At 42.1% G+C, this 20,189-nt stretch overlaps 1 protein-coding gene across 3 annotated transcripts in view; it reads left to right on the top strand.

The window, feature by feature from the left end:
• LOC309348095 (uncharacterized protein) overlaps positions 1-20,189 on the top strand; it is a 110,736-nt gene that overhangs the window by 68,082 nt on the left and 22,465 nt on the right. Inside the window, exon 2 of one of the 3 annotated variants that reach the window (XM_081873189.1) lies at positions 18,198-18,344. The exons of 1 other annotated variant lie outside the window; for it this stretch is intronic. In XM_081873189.1, the coding sequence (XP_081729315.1) occupies positions 18,269-18,344 (76 nt within the window). In that variant the 5' untranslated portion in view covers positions 18,198-18,268. Of the gene's footprint in view, positions 1-18,197; positions 18,345-19,355; positions 19,410-20,189 lie in introns of those variants that run through there. One more of the 3 variants, XR_014159139.1, reaches the window with a different exon arrangement.

The raw sequence follows: 20,189 nt of genomic DNA, 5'->3' as shown, positions 1-20,189 counted from the left end.
AATCCAATCTTTCAACCAGCAGAAGGCTGCAGATTCATAATATAACCTCAAGTCTGGCAGGGCAAATCCCCCTCTTTCTTTCGCGTCAGTTAGTATTTTAAACTTTATTCGGGGCTTTTTGCCCTGCCAAACAAACTTAGAAATATCCTTATGCCACTTTCCAAAACATTCCACTTTGTCCACGATCTGTAGGGCCTGGAACAGAAATAACATTTTCGGCAATACATTCATCTTTATAGCTGCTATTCGGCCCAACAAGGAAAGTTTCAATCTTGACCATATTTCCAAATCTCTTTTGATTTCTGACCAACATTTCTCATAATTATCTTTAAACAAATTCAAATTTTTGGAGGTCAGATACACCCCTAGGTATTTTACTTTTTTAACCACATTTAATTCTGTTTCTTTCAGGAACTCATCTGTTTCTGTAGTTGTCAAATTTTTTGCTAAAACCTTAGTTTTTTGCTTATTCAGCTTAAATCCCGCCACCCGACCAAAGTCAGAAATTAATTCTAGCACTCTTTTAGTACTAGAGACTGGCTCCTGTAATGTTAATACCAAGTCATCTGCAAAAACTCACCCAATAAAGACTCTGCAAAGTGTTTTGTTTTGTTTTTCATTTCTTGCTAGGAGCACCAACTCAAGTGAGTACACAAAGCTGGACTTAATTGAGACAATATCCCTACAGAAGATGAACTTCTCTAGCAGAGTCTGTGGTGATCACAGCTCACCCAAGTCAGATGACAAAAGCTGGATGTCAGAAAAGTCACAATGTATGGATGGGCAAGGCCTGGGGCTTCCCAAACAAGGTTGTTAAGCACCTGGTAGGGCACAATACATGGGAAAGCTGTGTTTGGCTTGATGGGTCACTGGAGCACTGTGTCTAGTTATGGGCACTGCAATCTAAGAAGGATATTGACAAGCTGGAACATGTGCAGAGGAGGGTAAACAAGATGATCATGGGTGTGGAAACCAAGCCTTACGAGGACGGTTGAGGGAGTTGGTATGTTTAGCCTGGAAGAGAAAAGACTGAGAGGAGATATGATGTTGTTGTTGTTTAGTTGTGTCCCACTCTTCGTGACCCCATGGAAGGGGCTTGAATAACTCAGAGAAGCTATGAGCTATGCCGTGCAGGGCCACCCAAGATGGACAGGTCATAGTGGAGAGTTTTGACCAAACGTGATCCACCTAGAGCAGGAATCGGCAAGCCACTCCAGTATCCCTGCCAAGAAAACTCCATGGACAAAGATAACAGGAGATATAATAGCCATCTTCAAGTATCTAAGGGGCTGTCACATGGAAGATGGAGCAAGCTTGTTTTCTCCTGTTCTGGAGGCTAGGACCCAAACCAATGGCTTTAAGTTAAAAGAAAGGCAATTCCCGCTAAATATCAGGAATACTTTCCTGACAGTAAGATAGCTGTTCAATAGTGCAATGGACTCCCTTGGAGATTTTTTAGCTGATTTTGGATGGCTTTCTGTCATGGATGCTTTAATTCCAGTGATGCAAGAAGTTGGACTAGTTGGTTCTATTATTGCTACCCCTGGTCCCCTCCCAAACTGGTGGGTCGAGCTGGCTGGGACTGATAGCAGTTGCAATCTAAAACTTCTGGAGGGCATCAGATTGGGGGAGGGCTGGTGTGTTTGTGTGTGTGTTGCTATGAAGCCACTGAAGTGCCTTATAGTAAGCTATGATAAGTTTTTTACTTACATGTTGGACGTGGGACTAAATGGATTAAAAGTCACAATTAATAGGTGCAAAATTTAAGGTATTGAGACTGCACTCCTACCTGGGAGAAAGACCCAATGAATTCGCTGGAGCTTGATAGATAAAACTTTATTCGTATTAGACAATGGCCATAGCAACAGTAAAACATTACAGTATACACAGAAAATGAAATTTGATATAAGAGCACAATTTAAACTCATGAATCAGCAATCAGTTAGTGGCCCTTATTCTGACTGCCCCTGCTATGAACCTAGCAACCTTTGCTCTTATCTGCTCATTTTGATCTGATAGAAGAAAGAACATTGTGGCAGTAGTTGAGCACCCTGGGGTGGTTAGTATGAGTAGGGTGATGATCTCATTCCTCAGGTCTTTTTAGAGAGTACAAGATGGGAGGACGTGTGCCGCTGTTTCGGTGCTACCATCTCCACAGGGGCAAAGGCGTTTCTCAGGCGGGATCTTTTGGAATCGAACCTCAAGTACCCCAGATGGCAAAACATCCAGTCTTGCAAGTGAAAAAGCACGTCTGTATTTTGGGATGATAAGTTTGTGCAGATATGGAGCCAGAGAATAAAAATGGAGAGGTGGAAAATGAATATACCAAGGGCAGAATTTCCTTATAGTGTCCAGGTTGTTCTGACGCTCAATATCTTTTAGACGTTGACCAGTTAGGCTGTTTGCTTTAGTAGGGCCCATACTGAGTAGGTGTTGTGGGGATAGGCCACAAGAGTGAAGTTTTTGATAGACGGTTTTAAGCCAGGCACTTTTATGGAAGTCTTGAAGTACTAGGGATAGTAAACCGGGGGGATTTGAGGATTTGGAGCTTACTTCAGAGCAGACATGCTTAGCGTTGAACTTAAATCTATTTCTATCCCCTGCTGTAACAACAAAACAAAGAAAGATGAGGACACTTTAAGAAAACCTCTCCCAGAAAGAAGCAATCCCTCCTCTTCTCCTCCAACTCATAACCTATCTGATCCTATTATGGACATTTCCTTAATAGTCCTGACAAAGTGTCCATCCCTTCATGGGGAGATCGGCTGATTGTTCTCAATACCATATATTTCTCCAGACTTCAAGATGGGTTGGAAATACTTCAAAGTGAGCATGCCTTTCTGCATCTACCAAGCTCAAGATGATGTAATCTTGGTGAAAGCAAGCCTGCAGATTTTGAGTGAGAGACCGACTAAGAAATCAAGACAGCTGAAAGTAAGCTCTGGGAGCATGGTGGTGAATAGCTGGCACTCTCCTAATCACTGGTGAGACAGTAGATTTGGCTACCCATTGAAGTGCTTAGGTTGTGTTTCCACCTATGTTCAACCTGTAAATTTGTAAATGAACTCAAAAACCCCAATAAGCTGCTGGTGATCTGTTGGGACCAGGGGAGACCAAACCTGGGTAAGCTCCATTTCTTTCTTGCTTTTTCACAACTCAAAGAAGTGGGGAAAATTTAATACCCTCTCTGCCTATAGCATGAGTCTGTGGCCTTCTAGATATTGTTAGACTCTCCCATCAGCCCCAACCAGCATGGAGAATGGTCTGCTGTGATAGGAATTGCCGCCATGAATTGCTGGCCAACCCAAGCTACAGTCAGTGGGTTGGGTGACAAAAGAGGGTTAGAATTAGGGCTTTTTTCCAGCTGGAACGTATCAGAACTTAGTTCCAGCACCTCTCAGGTGGTTGCCATTGCCATTATAAGAGAACAAGGGAGGCGTTCATGGTGAGTTCCGGCACCTCTTTTTCTAGAAAAATAGCATTGGTTAGAATCCTTATGGGTTAATGAAAGAAGATCTTACTCATTGTTTTGTTATGTTGAAAATGATACCAGAACACATTCGGCATATATTCTGAGTCAAATGCAGTAGGAGGAATCACAACCCTTTCACTCGCGTTTGATACCATCAAAGAGCAGCATTTCTTTGTATGCATGTGGTCCTGTCAAATCCAGAGTTTATGAAACAACCAAGGAATCAGTGCTGTTTTCTCCCTGTCTCCCCCTCAACCTCACAAAAATAGTGGTAATTTAATATATATGAGCAGGGCTTTTCTGCATTCTGCACTGAAATAACTGGAATTTGTTTGTCTTTATACATTAGGCAAATGGTACATATGTAATTATTTTGAATAATTCCTTCTGATTCTGTTAACCATGAAACCCTACTCCAGTTTTTAAATGATGTCCAATGCTTCCTACCATGCTTGTCCCTCTCCAAATTGTTGTTGTTGTTACCCCCTCCAAATTTTGTTTGTTTGTTTGTTTCTACACCACCCATCTGCCTGGGTTGCTCCAGCCACTCTGGGGGGCTACCACCCAAAAAATAATAAATTAATAAAAACACAAAACACAATAGATTCAAATCTGTCTTTACAAGCTGAGAAACTAGAAACATTCTGCTTCAACGAAAGGTAGGGTTCCCTGACTCTTCAGTCCTAGTTAGAATGTGTGCAATGCTATTCTGGACCTGTACAATATATGCATTGGAATATGCTTTTTAAAAATAAAATAAAATTAGGCAGCAGTGTGTGGCTGTTAAAAGGAGATCATAACCCAATACCGATGCAGAAAAAATAATAGTTTAAATGGGAATATATTTCCTTTCTGAACTTCCCCTCTAGAAAAATCTGTCATAGGCAACACATTCCTACAGTTGGTCTTGTATTTTTTTAAAAATAATAATAATAATTGGCTGCTCTTTGTGTTCCCAATTAAGGGTTTATTAATTTTAAGGCAAAGGCAGATGCTGGCAAGCATTATTAAATCTAATTTTAAAAGATACAGTTCAGCTTTCTGTTGACACTAGAGCATGCACATTTGCTTTGAAGTTCTAATTGGCTGGAGTTTCTAGTTTCCTTTCCAAATTTTCTCAATCTTCACACATGAATATGGTGATGGCAGAAGGGTAATTATGTATTTATTTTTGAATGAGCAAGAAACACAGCCTCCTAAAAGTCTCTGCACTATATGTGGGTAAGGACGAAGGAGAAATTTGTACAGTTCATACTGTAATCTGAACACAAAACATTCACACAGATCCTCATTTTATGATGCAGTTCTCCAATTAAAAAACACTTTTTAAAAGTGTGTGTATTAGGGAAATATACCTATATTAAATAAAAAGAATTGTATAAAAAGATTGTAGCAGCCAAACTGGAGTGGTGGTTTGACACATATTCTCTCAGGGAGAAGGAGAAGATTTCAATAATTGAGGAGGGGAGGGGAAAGTATTCTCAGGAAATTCTGAGAAACGTTTTTCAGTTAATACTAAATGAAACCACATTTTTAGTTCATACTGGAAAAATAAAGGCAGTAATGGGCTCAGAGAGGAGGACTGTAAGGAGAGGTCAAGTCTGTTGTTTTGTTTTTCATTAAAATGAAAATAATATCGAACGATAATACAACTGGATCCACTGATCACCAAAAATTATCCACAGGCAGTGAAATTTAGGTTTAAAGGAAAGTTCTAGTATTGTTCTTTTAAATTAACTAGTTAATAATTGACTATTAATTAGTTAACAGGTAATTAACTAGTTTTCATCAAATAGTAATCCAACAAAAGGAAAGCTAAGGGAAACAAAAGCAGTCCTAACCAGATCCGGTGATGGGCAAGAGAGGAGCGCTCTCCAGCCATGTCATGGTTTAAATTCCTATGGCCACACCCCCAACCAGTGCTGATTGGACAGCGGGGCCGCCCCTGGATGGGGCCCCACCCAGTGCCAGTGATGTGGCCAGGACAGCACGAGGGGGGCTTCAGTCTCCAACCCCCACCGAATCACTGCTGGGGCCCAGATGCCCAGCCGCAACTCCTCCCACCAGAAAAGGTGGGCGGACTTGTGGTGGTACAACTGCCTGGGGGAGAATTGGGCTTCAATTGTAGACCCATTAAACTCCCAGTGCTTGTCTACTCATAATAATAATAATAATAATAATAATAATAATAATAATAATAATAATATATTTATATCCTGCCCTCCCCAGCCAAAGCCAGGCTCAGAGTGGCTAACAACAATAAAAATAGTACAGTTTACATAAAATCACAGTCAATTAACTGAAATAGATTCTAAAATCAATTCAGAATCAAATTAATGGCAACCATTGGGCTAGAGTTCTATGAGGATTACAGAAGGAGGGAGGAGGTCAGACTGTGCCTTAGCCAAAGGCCTGGTGGAACAGCTCTGTCTTGCAGGCCCTGCGGAAAGAAGTAAGTTCTATTAAGTTCTGTGGAACTTGCAACCAAGTACGTGTGCACAAAACTGAAGGCAAAAGTGGGGCAATTGGCTGTGATTTAAGTTCTGCTGTGGCAGCAGACAGGGAGATCTGTCAGGAGGGTGGCACTCATGTTTAGCGAAAACACATGCTTCCTCAATGAATGCCTACAGACTACTCAGCGCATGAAGATGTTGCACCCGAGAGGTTACAAATCCACTTTGAGCCTCTCTGATAAAATAATTCCAGAGTTGAGATGCACTGCAACCTCTCTCCTCACCCTCCCAGTTCTGTCAGTGAAAGTATACCCAGCTAATCTTAAACCTTGTTGTGGTACACAGGTTATGGAGGCAAGTTCATAAATATACCGGGTTTGTATACATCACCATAATCTTGCATTGACTGTGTAGACACATTAATTCAAGAGTTATAATCATCGCCACCATTTGCAAGGGATGCACTGGCTTTTTATCTTAAGCAAAATTAAACTGACTCTTGCCAGCATTAAGAATTTGAGGAGTGGGAGGCGGGAGAGAACTTGAGCCTTGAGGATATTTAACATGAATCCTATACATTAAGCTAAAATGTTCAAGTAAACCTGCTAATCCCAGAGACATGACAACCGTGCATTATTGCTAAAGCTCTTAGTCATGCCATAATGACTTGAGAACATTTATTTTTAAACAAGATACAGCCTGCGTGTCATGTTGTCCTATCTCTCCCCCCCCCCCCCGCCGAAGGCTAGTAGTTATTTGGATTAGCTGTGCAAGCACATATCGCTATGTCTTTTGTGATGTGCTTAGCTGTAGACATCCTTTACCTCGGGTTCCTTCCAGGCAGTTCTTCTGGAGACAGCTGACTGCAACAAGGTGGCCCCCATCCTCCACTGTACTCCACATATATATTCAAGGAGGACATTCTGCAGAGAGGAAACAAAATGCCTATATTATTATTACATTTTAGTTTTGCGTTGATTCTTGTACGAAGAAATTAATGATAGATTTAAATGAGATAGCTTTAAAACTACACAAATTCAAGTTAGCAATCCTTGAAGAAAGCAAAGCTTTCTTTTCAAAAATCACACACACAAAATAATGCAAGAGACATAAGAGGAACCACTCAAGTATGAGAGAGTCAAGGGTCAAAGTTTTCCCTTTAGAAAGCCAGGAAAGAATCAGAGTCTGTCCCAGAATAACAAACAAGGTGGCAACCGTTGCCAGTTTTGGTTCCCAAACCCAATTAGTGATGTTGCAGGAGCTTGCCTGAACCTGGCTCAGAAGCAAAGCCCAAGCTTTTGAAGATCTCCATTAAACAGGAAGTGAGCATCCTACCTCCTGAAGTTTCTTTTCTGACTCAGATCAAAATCCCACTTCCAATGCCTGTCTCCAGCATTCCCCTGCCTCTTCCACCCCAGCTACTCACAAACACTCCTTCCCTTCCCTTCTCCTTACCTGGTTGACTGGCAGGGTACAGGTGCGGTGGGAGCAACAGAAGAAGGGAGAAAGAGAGAGATTTTTCTTCCCACCCCTCCATGCTTCCATTGTTCCACATAAAGGAGACTGGATTCAGGAGGGGTTAGTGCAAAGTAGTTCCCACGGCAGATCCTCCAAATGTTCCTATTTTCCAGGGACAGCACCAGATTTACAGAAGCCATCCTGGTTTCTGACTTGATCGCAGAATGTCCCACTACACAACTAATAGAACGTTCAACAATTTAAAAGCTCCCCAATACAGGGCTGCCCTCAGATGTCTTCTGAAGGTTGTATAGTTGTGTGTCAAGACCCCGTAACCACCCCCTCATTGAAATGAAACACACAGGACACAAATATTATGTTAATGTTATTGGGCAAATTTTGGCAACAACTTTCTAGATAACAGAATGTGAGCGGTATTGGCTTAGGCATTGAATGCCTGTTGTGCAGGGAGTCCAGTAAGGGTAAACCACCAGAAGGGGGAGCCCCATTGATACAGACCAACTTGAGCTCCCCCAGGTGTCCCTGTCGGGGTTGTGTCGTAGCCCTAGCCCTGGCCCGGGCTTCGGACAATCCACACGCCCAGATTCCTTTAACAGAATAGCCTTAAGCTTGGAGGGGCAGGTGATGGCCACCTCTTCTCCCCCATCAAAAGGTCAAATAATGCCTAGAGGCGAGCCAAGAGGAAGCCTTCCAGCTCCCGCCTTGGCTTAAATTGTCCCGGCCACACCCTCACCAGCCAGCGGATTGGCTGGCTGGTTGCTGATGTGGCTGGCTTCCCCTGGGGAATGCGGGACTTCGTCCCCACCCCCAGGGGAGAGTGGGTGGCCATGCAGTCCATCGCAACTCCTCTCCACAATGAGGTGGAGTGGATTTACTGTATCTCTTTGACTTGGAGGGGTCGCGTAACTCCATAACCTCCAACATTTTTGCAATGAAAGAGGGGACATCCTAAGGAGATGCAGGACATTCCAGGATCAAATCAGAAACTGGGACGGTTTCTGTATATCTGGGACTGTCCCTGGAAAATAAGGACACTTAAAGGGTCTGCAGTTGGGGTAAGAACATAGTCCTGTGTGGCATTTGCCCTCCTAGGTGGGTCAGAAGGAAAGGGTTAAATGAGTGTGAAGTGATTGGCCAGTGGGAATCCAAGGGGAGGAGTTAGAGTTAGAGTTGGAGTTGTTTGGAAGTCATTTGGGAGTTGGAGAAGGAAGAGGGAGGATAAGTCTGTGGGTTGGTCAAGTTGTGTTGTGAGAGAGTGAGAGAAACTGATAGGCGGAGTCAGATAGACAGCTGGGATAATCAGTTAGCAGTTATTATTATTATTAATAATATTTTTTATTTATACCCTTCCCTCCCCAGCCAAGGCCGGGCTCAGAGCGGCTTACAAGCAATAATAAAAACAAGTTGAATGATTACAACTTAAAATCAAAATTAAAATACAACATTACAATATTGAAACATTAAAATATTAATTATTAGGAAGGTATAGGCCGGTATAGAAACTAAGGATAAGAAACTGACAAGAAAAATTAACTGAAACCATAAACTTGTTCATGCTTATAAAATAAACTTAATTATTTGTTTTAATGTTAACAACTGTCTGGACTCAGTGGATACCCAAGAGAAACGGGTTGGTGGCAGCGGGGAAGTGATCATAGTGGTGGCACAGGGATCAATAGACCGTCAAGCGTCCGGGGACCCTGTGTGATCTCCACACCCTGTTTCACACACTCCTTATAGCGAAGGCATCCAAGGATGAATTGTTATACTGGATGGTGTGGAAGGACACAACCATCTCATGGAAATTAGGTGGGCATCCTATCTTGTGAAGAGTCCTTTTTGGCAGTAGTATCTGTTGGTGTAATGTCTTATATCTTGAGTCAGCACATTCCCCACATTTGGATGTTGAGAGAAAAGAGAGCAGGTGCACTGGGAAATCTGGGAAATAGGGACACTTGGAGGTTCTATATATGTTCAGGGCCCTTTCTCATGAATGCCCAATCCAAGTCTGCAGGCGAGGATGGGTGGTATGACCAGTTGGCATGTTGAGGTTTGGAGGTATGGCCAGCAGGTGACTTCCTCCTCATATATGTAGTGAATTAATGTGGGGTGGTCAAGAAGGAGGTTTCTGCATGTGCTGTAGAGGGAAGTGAGGAGCAGATGGAGCTTGTCAACTTGAGAAGGTAGCCCATCTAGGAGAAGGAAAACTCTGATCCTAAACCTCCACTGCCTTCTGGAACATCTTCAGGAGAAGAAGAGGCTAAGGAGCAAACCTGACACAAATCCAGAGTGGAGTCCCTAAGATGGTTGGATGGTGCCTTGTAAGCCTCCTTCCAACAAATTATGGAGCCAAGCTAGTGCCAGACATATTGCTCTGCTTTCCTTTGGACCACATCAGCCAGACAGAGAGTCAGGTCTTGTTATCTGGGCAGCCCAAGACCTCCCAACACGCTGACCAAGCTTGCACCCGGTCGAAGTCACTTAGGTGCTACTTCACCCTTAGAGGCACCCTGTACTGTCTCTTGAAATAGATGGATGTATCAACAGTGTTTGAATACACTTTTTAAATTCTCTATATAAATAGTTTTAACTTTCGTAGTAATCCATACAAAGTACCCTTCTTTTTGTTTTATCTACGAACAGTATTAAAAGAGAAGCAAGAAGTACGGTAGATCTTCACTAATTGAGAAGGTGTGCCATCTAGTGTAAAGGGAGAGGGAGAGACTGGCCATTTATTTCCTCCCCCCCCCCTTCTCTTTTAGTTGCAAAAGCAACTGATTAGTCTTATCTGCACATATATCTTTCTCATAGGGAATATCTAAATTCCTTCTGCCAATTATTTTTGTCAGACTCCAGTAGGAACAAAAACTTGTTCCAATTCAGGCACAATTTGCAAATTGATTTTTTTTTTAATTTTTTGGTAAATTGGTGCTTTCATTCTGCTTCAACAGTGATGTATCTAAATTACCTTCTGGATAAATCGGAGGACTGAAAAATCCATTTTTACCTTCCCTGCAGAAATGCATGTTTGTACCATAAGCGAATAATTTATTTTTTTATCATTGTCTCATAAAACTGGGATTTAATTCCAGGCTCTGACAAGTTTATGAATCCTCATAAATATTAGGAAAGAATTGGAGATGCATGCGGTGTTTAAGGAGAATGATAGAGTTGCAAGGTTAATTTGCATTGCAGACTGAAGCAGAATCTCCGGGTGACAACAGATTATTTGAGTGTTGTTTAAATCCAAATGGCTATTACCTATACTTTAGCATCCTGTTCTTCCCATCATGCAGAATGAGCGGGTGATTCTTTATCTAGATTCTTTATTTTTTAGCTTGATAGCTGGAAATAATTGCAAAGGTAAGGACTGAAGAGAAAGTTTTGAAGCTGCAATGTATAAAGGTGACATATACATGCCATTTACATTACATTTTGCCTCCCGCACTGCTCAACACTGGTATGTGGCCCTTGCAGTTTGCCTGCACGATTGGGTATGTTTATCCCTTGCTACATTTGGGTAACAGTCAGGGCTGTCTTAAGCATATCCGGTGCAGTGGTGCAAAGATCCCTCAGGCGCCCCCCTCATTTCCCAGAGTTGTCGACCTTTCCCCAAGCCTCTGCGGGGGTCGCTCTCCTCCCGCGGAGGCTTGGGAGGCAAGCTGCATGCCCGCCAGCCATATGGTTGACGGGGCACAGCTAGCAGGTGTGCAGGAAAAGGGGAGGCCACTGGCAAAGCTGCACAGCTCCCCTACTTGCTGGGGCACCCCTGAGAGGCCGGCACCCTGGCGTAACGTGCCAGCACGCACAATAGGAAAGACGGCTCTGGTGACAGTAAGACTGCAAACCTTTAAAGCATGCCAATGCACTTCAAGGAATTCAGTGAGAAATCCAAATGTTCAAACCTGCAAATAATAATGAGCAATAAATATTTTCAAAAAAGGTAACAGCTATTTGGTAAATTCAGTGTGTGTGTTTGTGTGTAACCATTATTCCATGGGGGTGGGGAATGCATGTTCCCATGGGCTATCAAATCTATCCTTTGAGGAAAGAGGGTTGTATACAATGACAGTAAATTAATATTCAGTTGATAGAGGTCAGGCATTTTCATTTAATAAGAATTTGTTACAGGAGTGTGTAACTATCCATTTGCATCCTAATGGGAGTCTAAAAGCCAGCTCCCATCACTGTTGAATTTAGCTCGTGCAGAACAGAAACATCAGAATATTTCTTGGATTGACTTGCATAATGGCATAAAGTTCCAGTTACTCTATTCTTTCATGTTTCCCAGTTTTCTGAATAATGAGAAGGTGTGAAGAAAACACAGAAGTCTTCTGTTGCTCTTTGTTATAAACTTTTCCTTAAAAAATATTAGGGGTGGATAGCTCTGTCTCTCTGTTTTCGCTCTCTGCATTTCTCATTTTTCCAATTTTAAATTCATTTCTGCGGCAATTTGCAAAATAAAATAGAATAAAAATGTCATGAAATTTCACCAGAATTTTTGTGTTAATTTCTCTTATCAAATTCATTTTTCCTTTGCAATTTTGCTAATATACATGTATGTGTACATCAATTTCTCCTAACAGTGGGGGAATGTATGTTATTTTCACTAATAGATGCACTTATCTGCACACTTTACACTAGTGTATGCATTTTTGTACATGTTATTTAACTAGAGAATTGTATTGCAAAATTCAGAGGTGCTTGAGTTTCAGATGATGGCTGTGTTTCGGTTTGTATATTGCTTCAAAGAAACAAATATACATGTTGAGCAGGGAGGAGAAGGAAGTTTGGAAACAACCTCTGTCCTTCCAAGTCAACAATGCACCATATAGCTCTCCAAGAACGCTTTTTAACAGCCAGCTGCAAAACTCAAAATGGATTTTGCAGATAGAGTATTGTTAGGAGCTACTTCAAGGCAAATAGGGTGTGTGACACAAATCCAGTAACTTGAAGTAACCACCAGCTATCAAGCTGTACAAAAGCCTAGAAGGAGTGGCCCATTTTATTACTATAGAACATGTTTTGGTTTTTATAATACTATGGACAAGTTCAAATACATACCCATGCTTACCCACAATGAATTGTGCAATGAGATATGGGTGCATGTCAGTGTGACATGTAAATATTCACAAAGGCCCAATGTGCTCAATACTTTTCTCTAAAATAGGAGGGAGGAATGCTTCATATTAGTTTAGTGGGACAGAGGTGGCGCTGTAGTCTAAATTACTGAGCCTCTTTGGCTTGCTGATCAGAAGGTCGGCAGTTTGAATCCACATGATGGGGTGAGCTCCTGTTGCTCGTTCCCAGCTTCTGCCAACCTAGCAGTTCGAAAGCATGCCAGTGCAAGTAGATAAATAGGTACCGTTGTGGTGGGAAGGTAAACGGTGTTTCCGTGTGCTCTGGCTTCTGTCACGGTGTTCCATTGCACCAGAAGTGGTTTAGTCAAGCTGGCCACATGACCTGGAAAGCTGTCTGTGGACAAGCGCTGGCTCCCTCAGCCTGAAAGCAGGATGAGAGCCACACAGCATAGTCAAATTCAGCTGGACTTAACAATCCAGAGGTCCTTACTAGTTTAGCAATGAATGAACACTCTCAAATTCGCCTCAGATCAATATGGAAATAATCTGAGGACCCCCCCCCAAAAAAAAAAATCTTGAAAAAAAGCAGGCCTCAGAACAAGCCAAGCCAATTGGAGTGATCATAAAAATGTCTCACATCACAATCAGTTCTGATGGTTCCCCATCTGCTCAATCCCCCTTCACTTCACTTTCCCCCATTTCACATTTCACTGGTCATGAGCTCAGTTCTCCATATGTCCACATCATTTTGCAATTTGTTTCAAAGTCCTTCTGAAAATTCACCACCACTTTAGTGTGAATGGACGTAACATGTCATGTTGCTTAATATGCATATTTTTGCAAAAGAAATACCCCTAAAATGTTTATTTATGTGTCCCCCCACCCATATATCTATTTTTATGTACACTTTAGAACAGGGTTTCCCAAACTACTGTAGGATTCCCATCATCCCTGACCACTGGCTCCAATAACTAGGGATGATGGGAGTTGTAGTCCTATCCTACAGCAGCTGGAGACTCAAGTTTAGGAAACCCTGCTTTAGAATAATAGATACAGTTTTGTATGCACTTACCTGGTTGGAGAACTGTGTTACAAAATTCAAAAGAAGTGTTAATTTTGAAGAATGGACATATTGTTTCAAAAAAAGCAAATTAGGAATGGAATTGTGTTTCTCCCCCATTCCTATGTCAGGAGATGGCTGAAGGGAGGTTTTCCTTTTCTCTCCTTCCTTCTGTGTCACCCTGATTTATTTATTTTTTGAAGTAGCATCAGGATTCACTAAGCTCAAGGGAGAAGGGATGGGAAGGGGTTTTTTTTGGGGGGGGGCATAAAGGTTGGCAAGGATGGTCAGGCAGGAGAATCAGGAATAAAAGGCCTGCAATATATGTTGTGAGCATGCTGTGGTGTGGTTTGCCTATTCATTCAGCTACCAGAGGTACAATGTCTGTATTCCAGGTTAATAGCAGAACTGGGTTTGTGTTGCTTCAGTGGAAATGAGCGTCATGTAATATAGCAGTTTTGATGAGTTCCATCTTCAGCATTCACTTTTTTAGACTGCCACATTTTCCACAGACAAAAATAAGAAACTGTGCAGCCCCCAATAGTAGTTAAACACACTTCTAATGACAAATTCCTATGCAATCCATGTATTATCCTTCATCAGCACAATTTAATGATAACTCCGCAATGAAAACATTTCCCTTCTGCTTTATAATGATGTCATTACACTACAGAACCATGAGAGTAAATGCTTTTAATCTTGGGGTTTGAAGAGAGACTGTAAATCAGGAAAGAATAAAGTATGTAATTTTGAGAGATTAGCTATGATTAATATTCAGTCATGGAAGACACTAAATGTCGACACATTTAGAAGTACATTCTTCTAAAAGGAATTTTTGCTCACTGAACTTGTCAGCCATTAAGGTGCTCTGAAACGGACCGCTGGCTGCACAGTGATATCGGGAAAAAGATGATGTGATTTTTGCCCATCCGTTGCATTCTAATTTATTTTGCTAAACATGCTTATCTCACTGAAAATAAACACACAAAGGTGTTTTCTGCCCCCCCTTTTAAAAAAGTTTCCAATGAAATAAAATAAAATCCAGGGACTATTTAATAGGTTGTTTAATCTTACTGACATAATATTGTTTATCAAAGATTGCCATTTCTGTTAATAAGAGATCAGAGACGAGCACAGAAATTACACATAGATTTGAAAAGTTGTGATGGCACTTCCAAAGGCATCTATAGCTTTACAGTGATACCTTGGTTCTCAAACTTAATCTGTTCTGGGAGTCCGTTTGACTCCTGAAACTGTTCAAAAACCAAGGCACGGCTTCTGATTGGCTGCAGAAGCTTCCTGCACTCAGTTGGAAGCCACAAAAGCCACGTCGGACATTCGGCTTCCTAAAAACATTCACAAACCGGAACACTTACTTCCGCATTTGCAGAATTCGGAAGCTGATTTGTTCAACAGCTAAGCTGTTAAGGAACCAAGGTACCACAGTATTTATTTTGCCAGCCATGGTTTATTCTACCTATTTTGCAAAGCCCTGCCCTTGTGTCCCCATCTTCTCCATGCCATGCCAAACCAAACCAATGGGTAGGCCAGCCCCACTGACCTCACATGGAGAGCATTGACCCAGTGAAGTAACAGCCTAGGCAGATATACCCAGACGACTTAGCTTCAGGATGCCACTGAGTAGAACTGACAGCTGAACACCAAGTAAAGTGTCAGGATGCTGTCAGTGGCTCCTGGCTGGTTGTCCAGGAATGTATAAAGACAAGGAAAAGTTTCTGACCGTCATTTTTTATTACAAACATTACAGAGAGAGGCTATAGAACCCAGCCTCTTGGATAATGGTGTTGTCCTGAGTGAATCTCCAACTGTCTCCCACTTCCTCATTCAACATCATTATCACCTCCTCTATGGGTGCCACTAAGTGCCCTCTGTCTTTGAGCTCTTTGCTCTCCTACTTTTAAGGCTTGCCAGGTTCTGGGAGATGGAGGGTCTGGAAAGCTTAATAAGGAAAACATGTCAGTCAGGCGTTGTTGTGACTCTCCCATGATTTCCCAACTTTCCCCCTCATCTGCCTCTGAGCTGCTACCTCACTCAAACCCCTGCTGTAAATCTATACTGTCTTCCTCTTCCTCATCCCTGGAAGGGTCAGGATAGGGAGGGGGTCTCCACCATTCCACCTCTGCCCAGTCCCTGAAAATTAATTTTCTCTAACAGTGGAAGCCAGTTTTCAGATTATACACAGCTCTTCTTCAGGCTTTAATTATGAGAGCAAAAAATAAACATCCAATAGTCTAGATAGAAACAAAATGGGTAGTCAGGCTGATGGTTACCTGGTTGCAGACATTTACTGGCCATTGCTGTTGGCATGGAGATAGTCTAGGTTGAATGCAAACATGCCATTCTGATGTCATGTGTGATGTCACAAAGAGGATATGCTTTAAGTCTTGGCAAAGCCAGAAACAGTTAACAGTCAGACTGCAGCTCAGCATTGTCAAGATGGATCTCCATAATAGGTGATGAATAATTTTATTTGGAGATATATTAACTTTAACTATTGGGGAGAAAGTTTTAGATTTGCCAGTTGGTAACCCATCAAGTTGAGGCCAATAGATATACATTCACAACCTGCACCTGTCAAATAATCAACTTTGTGTGTGACTTTGGGACTGATTCATACAACCACATTTCCTTTCTCAACTCTATAGCAGCTTTTTCTCCGTATTTGAAAAAAAAAAAAAAGCCAAGAAGGAGAAGATAAGGAACCAGGAATAAGATCTGGATGAGTATGGTGAGGATCTAAGCTTTACAAGTGAGGGGGGTAGGAAGATAGCTTTGTGGTCCAGCATAGGAATGATGGGTGCTTCATATTATTGAATTCCTGTACCACAAAGAAGAAGACTTTGAGCTCTTTGCTCCTCTACTTTTAAGGCCCACCAGGTTCTGGAAGATGGTGGGTCTGGAATGCCTTCTAATGATGACGTGTCAGCCAGCTGCTGCGCCGGCTCTGTCTGCTCCTCCTATCCCATGATTTCCCATCTTTTCCCCTCCCGCAAACCACTGTTGTAAATCTATACTGTCTTCCTCTTCCTCCTCCCTGGAAGAGTCAGGATGGGGATCTCCTCCTCTGCTCAGTCCCTGACATAAGGGCATGCAAAGGAAAACAGTGGAGGATTTAAACTCATTCTGCTGGCTTCCTAATGGAGCAGAAAGTTGGGAAGCAGATGATGATGGAGCCAGCAGGAGATAGAGGGAGGGTCGAGAGCCAAGTGGCTTAAAAGATACAGATGTTGCAGCATTCCCCACCCTTACAGAACAGAACAGCCCTGAAGGAAGGTGCTGAATGATGCTTTCACAGTAAGCGGAAGTTTCCTATTTGCCATTGTTTTTTGTTGCCTGTGTTTCTTTGTGGCCATTTACTCTTCACCCAAAGAGAGAGAGTGCATTCACACGAAATTTGAAATTTTATATATGGATGCACATTTAGAAATAACTACCATAATTGAAACAGAAATTCAATATATCTCACCCCAGTGGGAAAGACTGTGACCAAGTGACATGTATGCCTGTTCTAGGTTGATCTAAAAATCAATGGGCAACTTCTTTCTTGTCATTCTTTATTTTAAACTCAACTTGAATTTATCCGAAATTTGTATCTGCTGTAAGTTTACACCAGTTTATGCCAGATTGCTTTATGATGGCTTCTTGTGTATAGGATTGCTCCCTTAGTGAATCTGTGGTTGTTGTTGGGACCACATCTTATACTGTTTGCTGCTATGTTCTCTCCTGCTAAATTTGGGGTGGAAAGCAAGCACGATTACATATTAAACTTCTTTCCGGAAATGGTAACATAAATTTTATATAATCAAGCAAGAAGCATTGATATTGGAAAGAAATAAAAAGGGGCGATAAATTTTAGCTTCACAAAATGTTGTTAGTACAGTTAGTAATAGGACAATTAAATTGTGTTGTAAAAATGTGATTAGAGGTAAATGCTGAGCAATCCTTATCTACATGCAGATGAAATAAAGGGAATACTTCATTGTCTTCTAAAGTCCTGGGAAAGTAAATGTTTTACCAATAAAACTAAATCCACCATAGGGATGTCCAATATCCTTGAATATGTGAAATTTGAAATTTCAGTACACCTGTGTTTATTTCCTTTAACTGTTACTGCTTTTAAAAATTATAAGATATAATCGGTTTTGTGAATTGCAGTGCAATCCTAACCGTATATAGTCCAACTGAATTCAATGGATCTTAGGTAAGTGGGTTTAGGATTCCATTGTTAGTGGTGGCTACATCAGGAAATAAAATCTGGGAGTGCAGAAAAGGGGCAGCATATATATTTCTATGTGTCCCACATGTTAAGATCGCTGAAAGAAAAATAACATATGTCAGATAGGAATCCAGCATGTGAGTTCCTTGTTTGCTGTGAGGGACTGGCAGGGCTCTGATGAGTGTGTAGCAGAGGTGGGGAGCAAGGCAGAGGCTGACTCAAGGGAAGGGATCAGTGATTTATTGGGTTTTGTGCCTCTTGCAAGGCAGGAGCCATGGCTGGTGGTAGGGGAAAAGTCAAAGCAGTCGGAGACGGGGGAGAAGGTGCAGGATGCTCTAGGAGCAGAGGAAGACAAGCCAACTGAGAGGGGTGGGGTGGTAGAATCCCCTCCATCCCATCCCAGGCTGTCTTTCAGGACCAGGAAGGGCTTGAAGGGGCAGAAACAGAGGCGACTTCTGTATAGGAGAAGTCACAGCTTGTTTGTGAATGCCCTATCAGGCAGGAGTACTTCAGTTTCAGTGGAGGCATGGTCACGCGGTTGCGTTAACAGTCCGGCTTTTAAGTGTGTGCTTTATCAATGGTGAAATAAACTACTTACTCCTTTGGGGGCTGAGGGTGCTCTGGAGAGATTGGAGCAACCCTAAATCTCTTCCAGCCATTGATCATGCAAGACGCAGGGAGGAGATGCAGATTGTGGGGCATAAGCTAGGGCTAGAGGAAGAGGAAGAGGTGCAGGACATGCTAGGAATGGAGGAAGAAATTGTTCCTGAGAGGGGCAGACTGGTAGAATTCCATCTGCCCCCTTCTTTGTCCATAAAGAATTAAACTACTAGTTGTTTATCCTCCTTGGGGTGGGTGCACTCAGGGCACTGTGGAGGTGCTTGCTCAATGCTCCCCCATGGCACCACCCATGGTAAAAAAAGGTGAGGCAAAGGATCCCTGGAGAGTTAAGTCCAGTCAAAAGCAACTATGGGGTTGTGGCACTCGTCTCGCTTTTAGGCCAAGGGAGTGTGGCACTGTGGTCTAAACCACTGAGCCTCTTGAGCTTGCCAATCAGAAGGTTGGCGGTTCAAATCCCCACAAGGGGGTGAGTTCCCATTACTCTGTCCCAGCTTCTGCCAACCCAGCAGTTCAAAAGTACGCCAGTGCAAGGCGATAAATAGGTATCGCTGCAGCAGGAAGGTAAACAGTGTTTCCGTTTGCTCTGGTTTCCATCATGGTGTTCCGTTGCATCAGAAGTGTTTTAGTCATGCTGGCCACATGACCCGGAAACCTGCCTGCAGACCACCCATGAGCCTTAATTAACTAAAGTTTAGTTGTTAATGAGTGGTATCTTTTATTTGTTAAATGTGCCACGATGCAAATTTGTACTGAATTTGATTTAATTGATTTAATCTGTTTTTTTTTTATAAAAAAAAAACATGATTAATCAATTAAAATACTTTGAATGGTAGATGGTTCTGACAATCTTAATTGTGTTTTTAATGAGTTTGGTTTAATCAAAGGCAAATTTGTGAACCTCCATTTCCATAGTAACCAAAATCCATTCTACTCCCCTAATCAACCACTGTTTAGATACTGGAAGACCAGCTGAGCAAGATGAATAATTTTAGTCCAGACTAAGAGGGTGAGAATTCAGAGCAGTGGGATCTCTATCTACAGATCTTATAACATCGCCTTTCCCCTACCCTGTAGTGGAATTCCATTATTAACATTGCTAATGACCAGTTTTTAAATGTCTTTGAGATATTTTGCACGTTACCAATGCACACATATTTAACCTACTTTCAGAACCAACAGTTGCTTGTCACTTTCTGAAAAGCAGAAATGAGAACCTGCATTCTACTTGAAATGGAAAAGGCAAGCATAGAAAAGAATGAGAGATTTATAGATCAGTTGTAAGGATTATTGTTGTTGTTGTTATTGTTATTGTTATTTATACCCCGCCCATCTGGCTGGGTTTCCCCAGCCACTCTGGGTGGTTTCCAACAAAATATTAAAATACAATAAAACATCAGACATTAAAAACTTCCCTAAACAGGGGTGTCTTCAAGTGTCTTCTAAAAGTCAGATAGTTGTTTATTTCCTTGACATCTGATGGGAGGGCATTCCACAGGGCGGGCACCACTACCAAGAAGGCCCTCTGCCTGGTTCCTTGTAACTTTGCTTTTCACAGTGAGTGAACCACCAAAGGCTCTCGGAGCTAAATGATGGAGGTGGAGACAGAAATGGAGAACTTGTGGCCCACCCATGGCCATCTCAAGTCAGTTTCTTGTCAGGAGTGGACTATCAAATGGTACCAGCACCACCACCTCAAAGTGCATGGTCCTCAGGGCTGATTAAATTATTTTGGCACATTTGGCAGAAAAATTCCCCAAGCAATTCTCTCGCTCTCAGATAGTAAAAA

This window comes from Podarcis erhardii (assembly GCF_964252035.2).
Source record: "Podarcis erhardii genome assembly, chromosome: 8".
Taxonomy (NCBI): Eukaryota; Metazoa; Chordata; class Lepidosauria; order Squamata; family Lacertidae; genus Podarcis; species Podarcis erhardii.
Note: the sequence above shows the minus strand (reverse complement) of the source record. Positions and strands in the feature narration are given on the sequence as shown.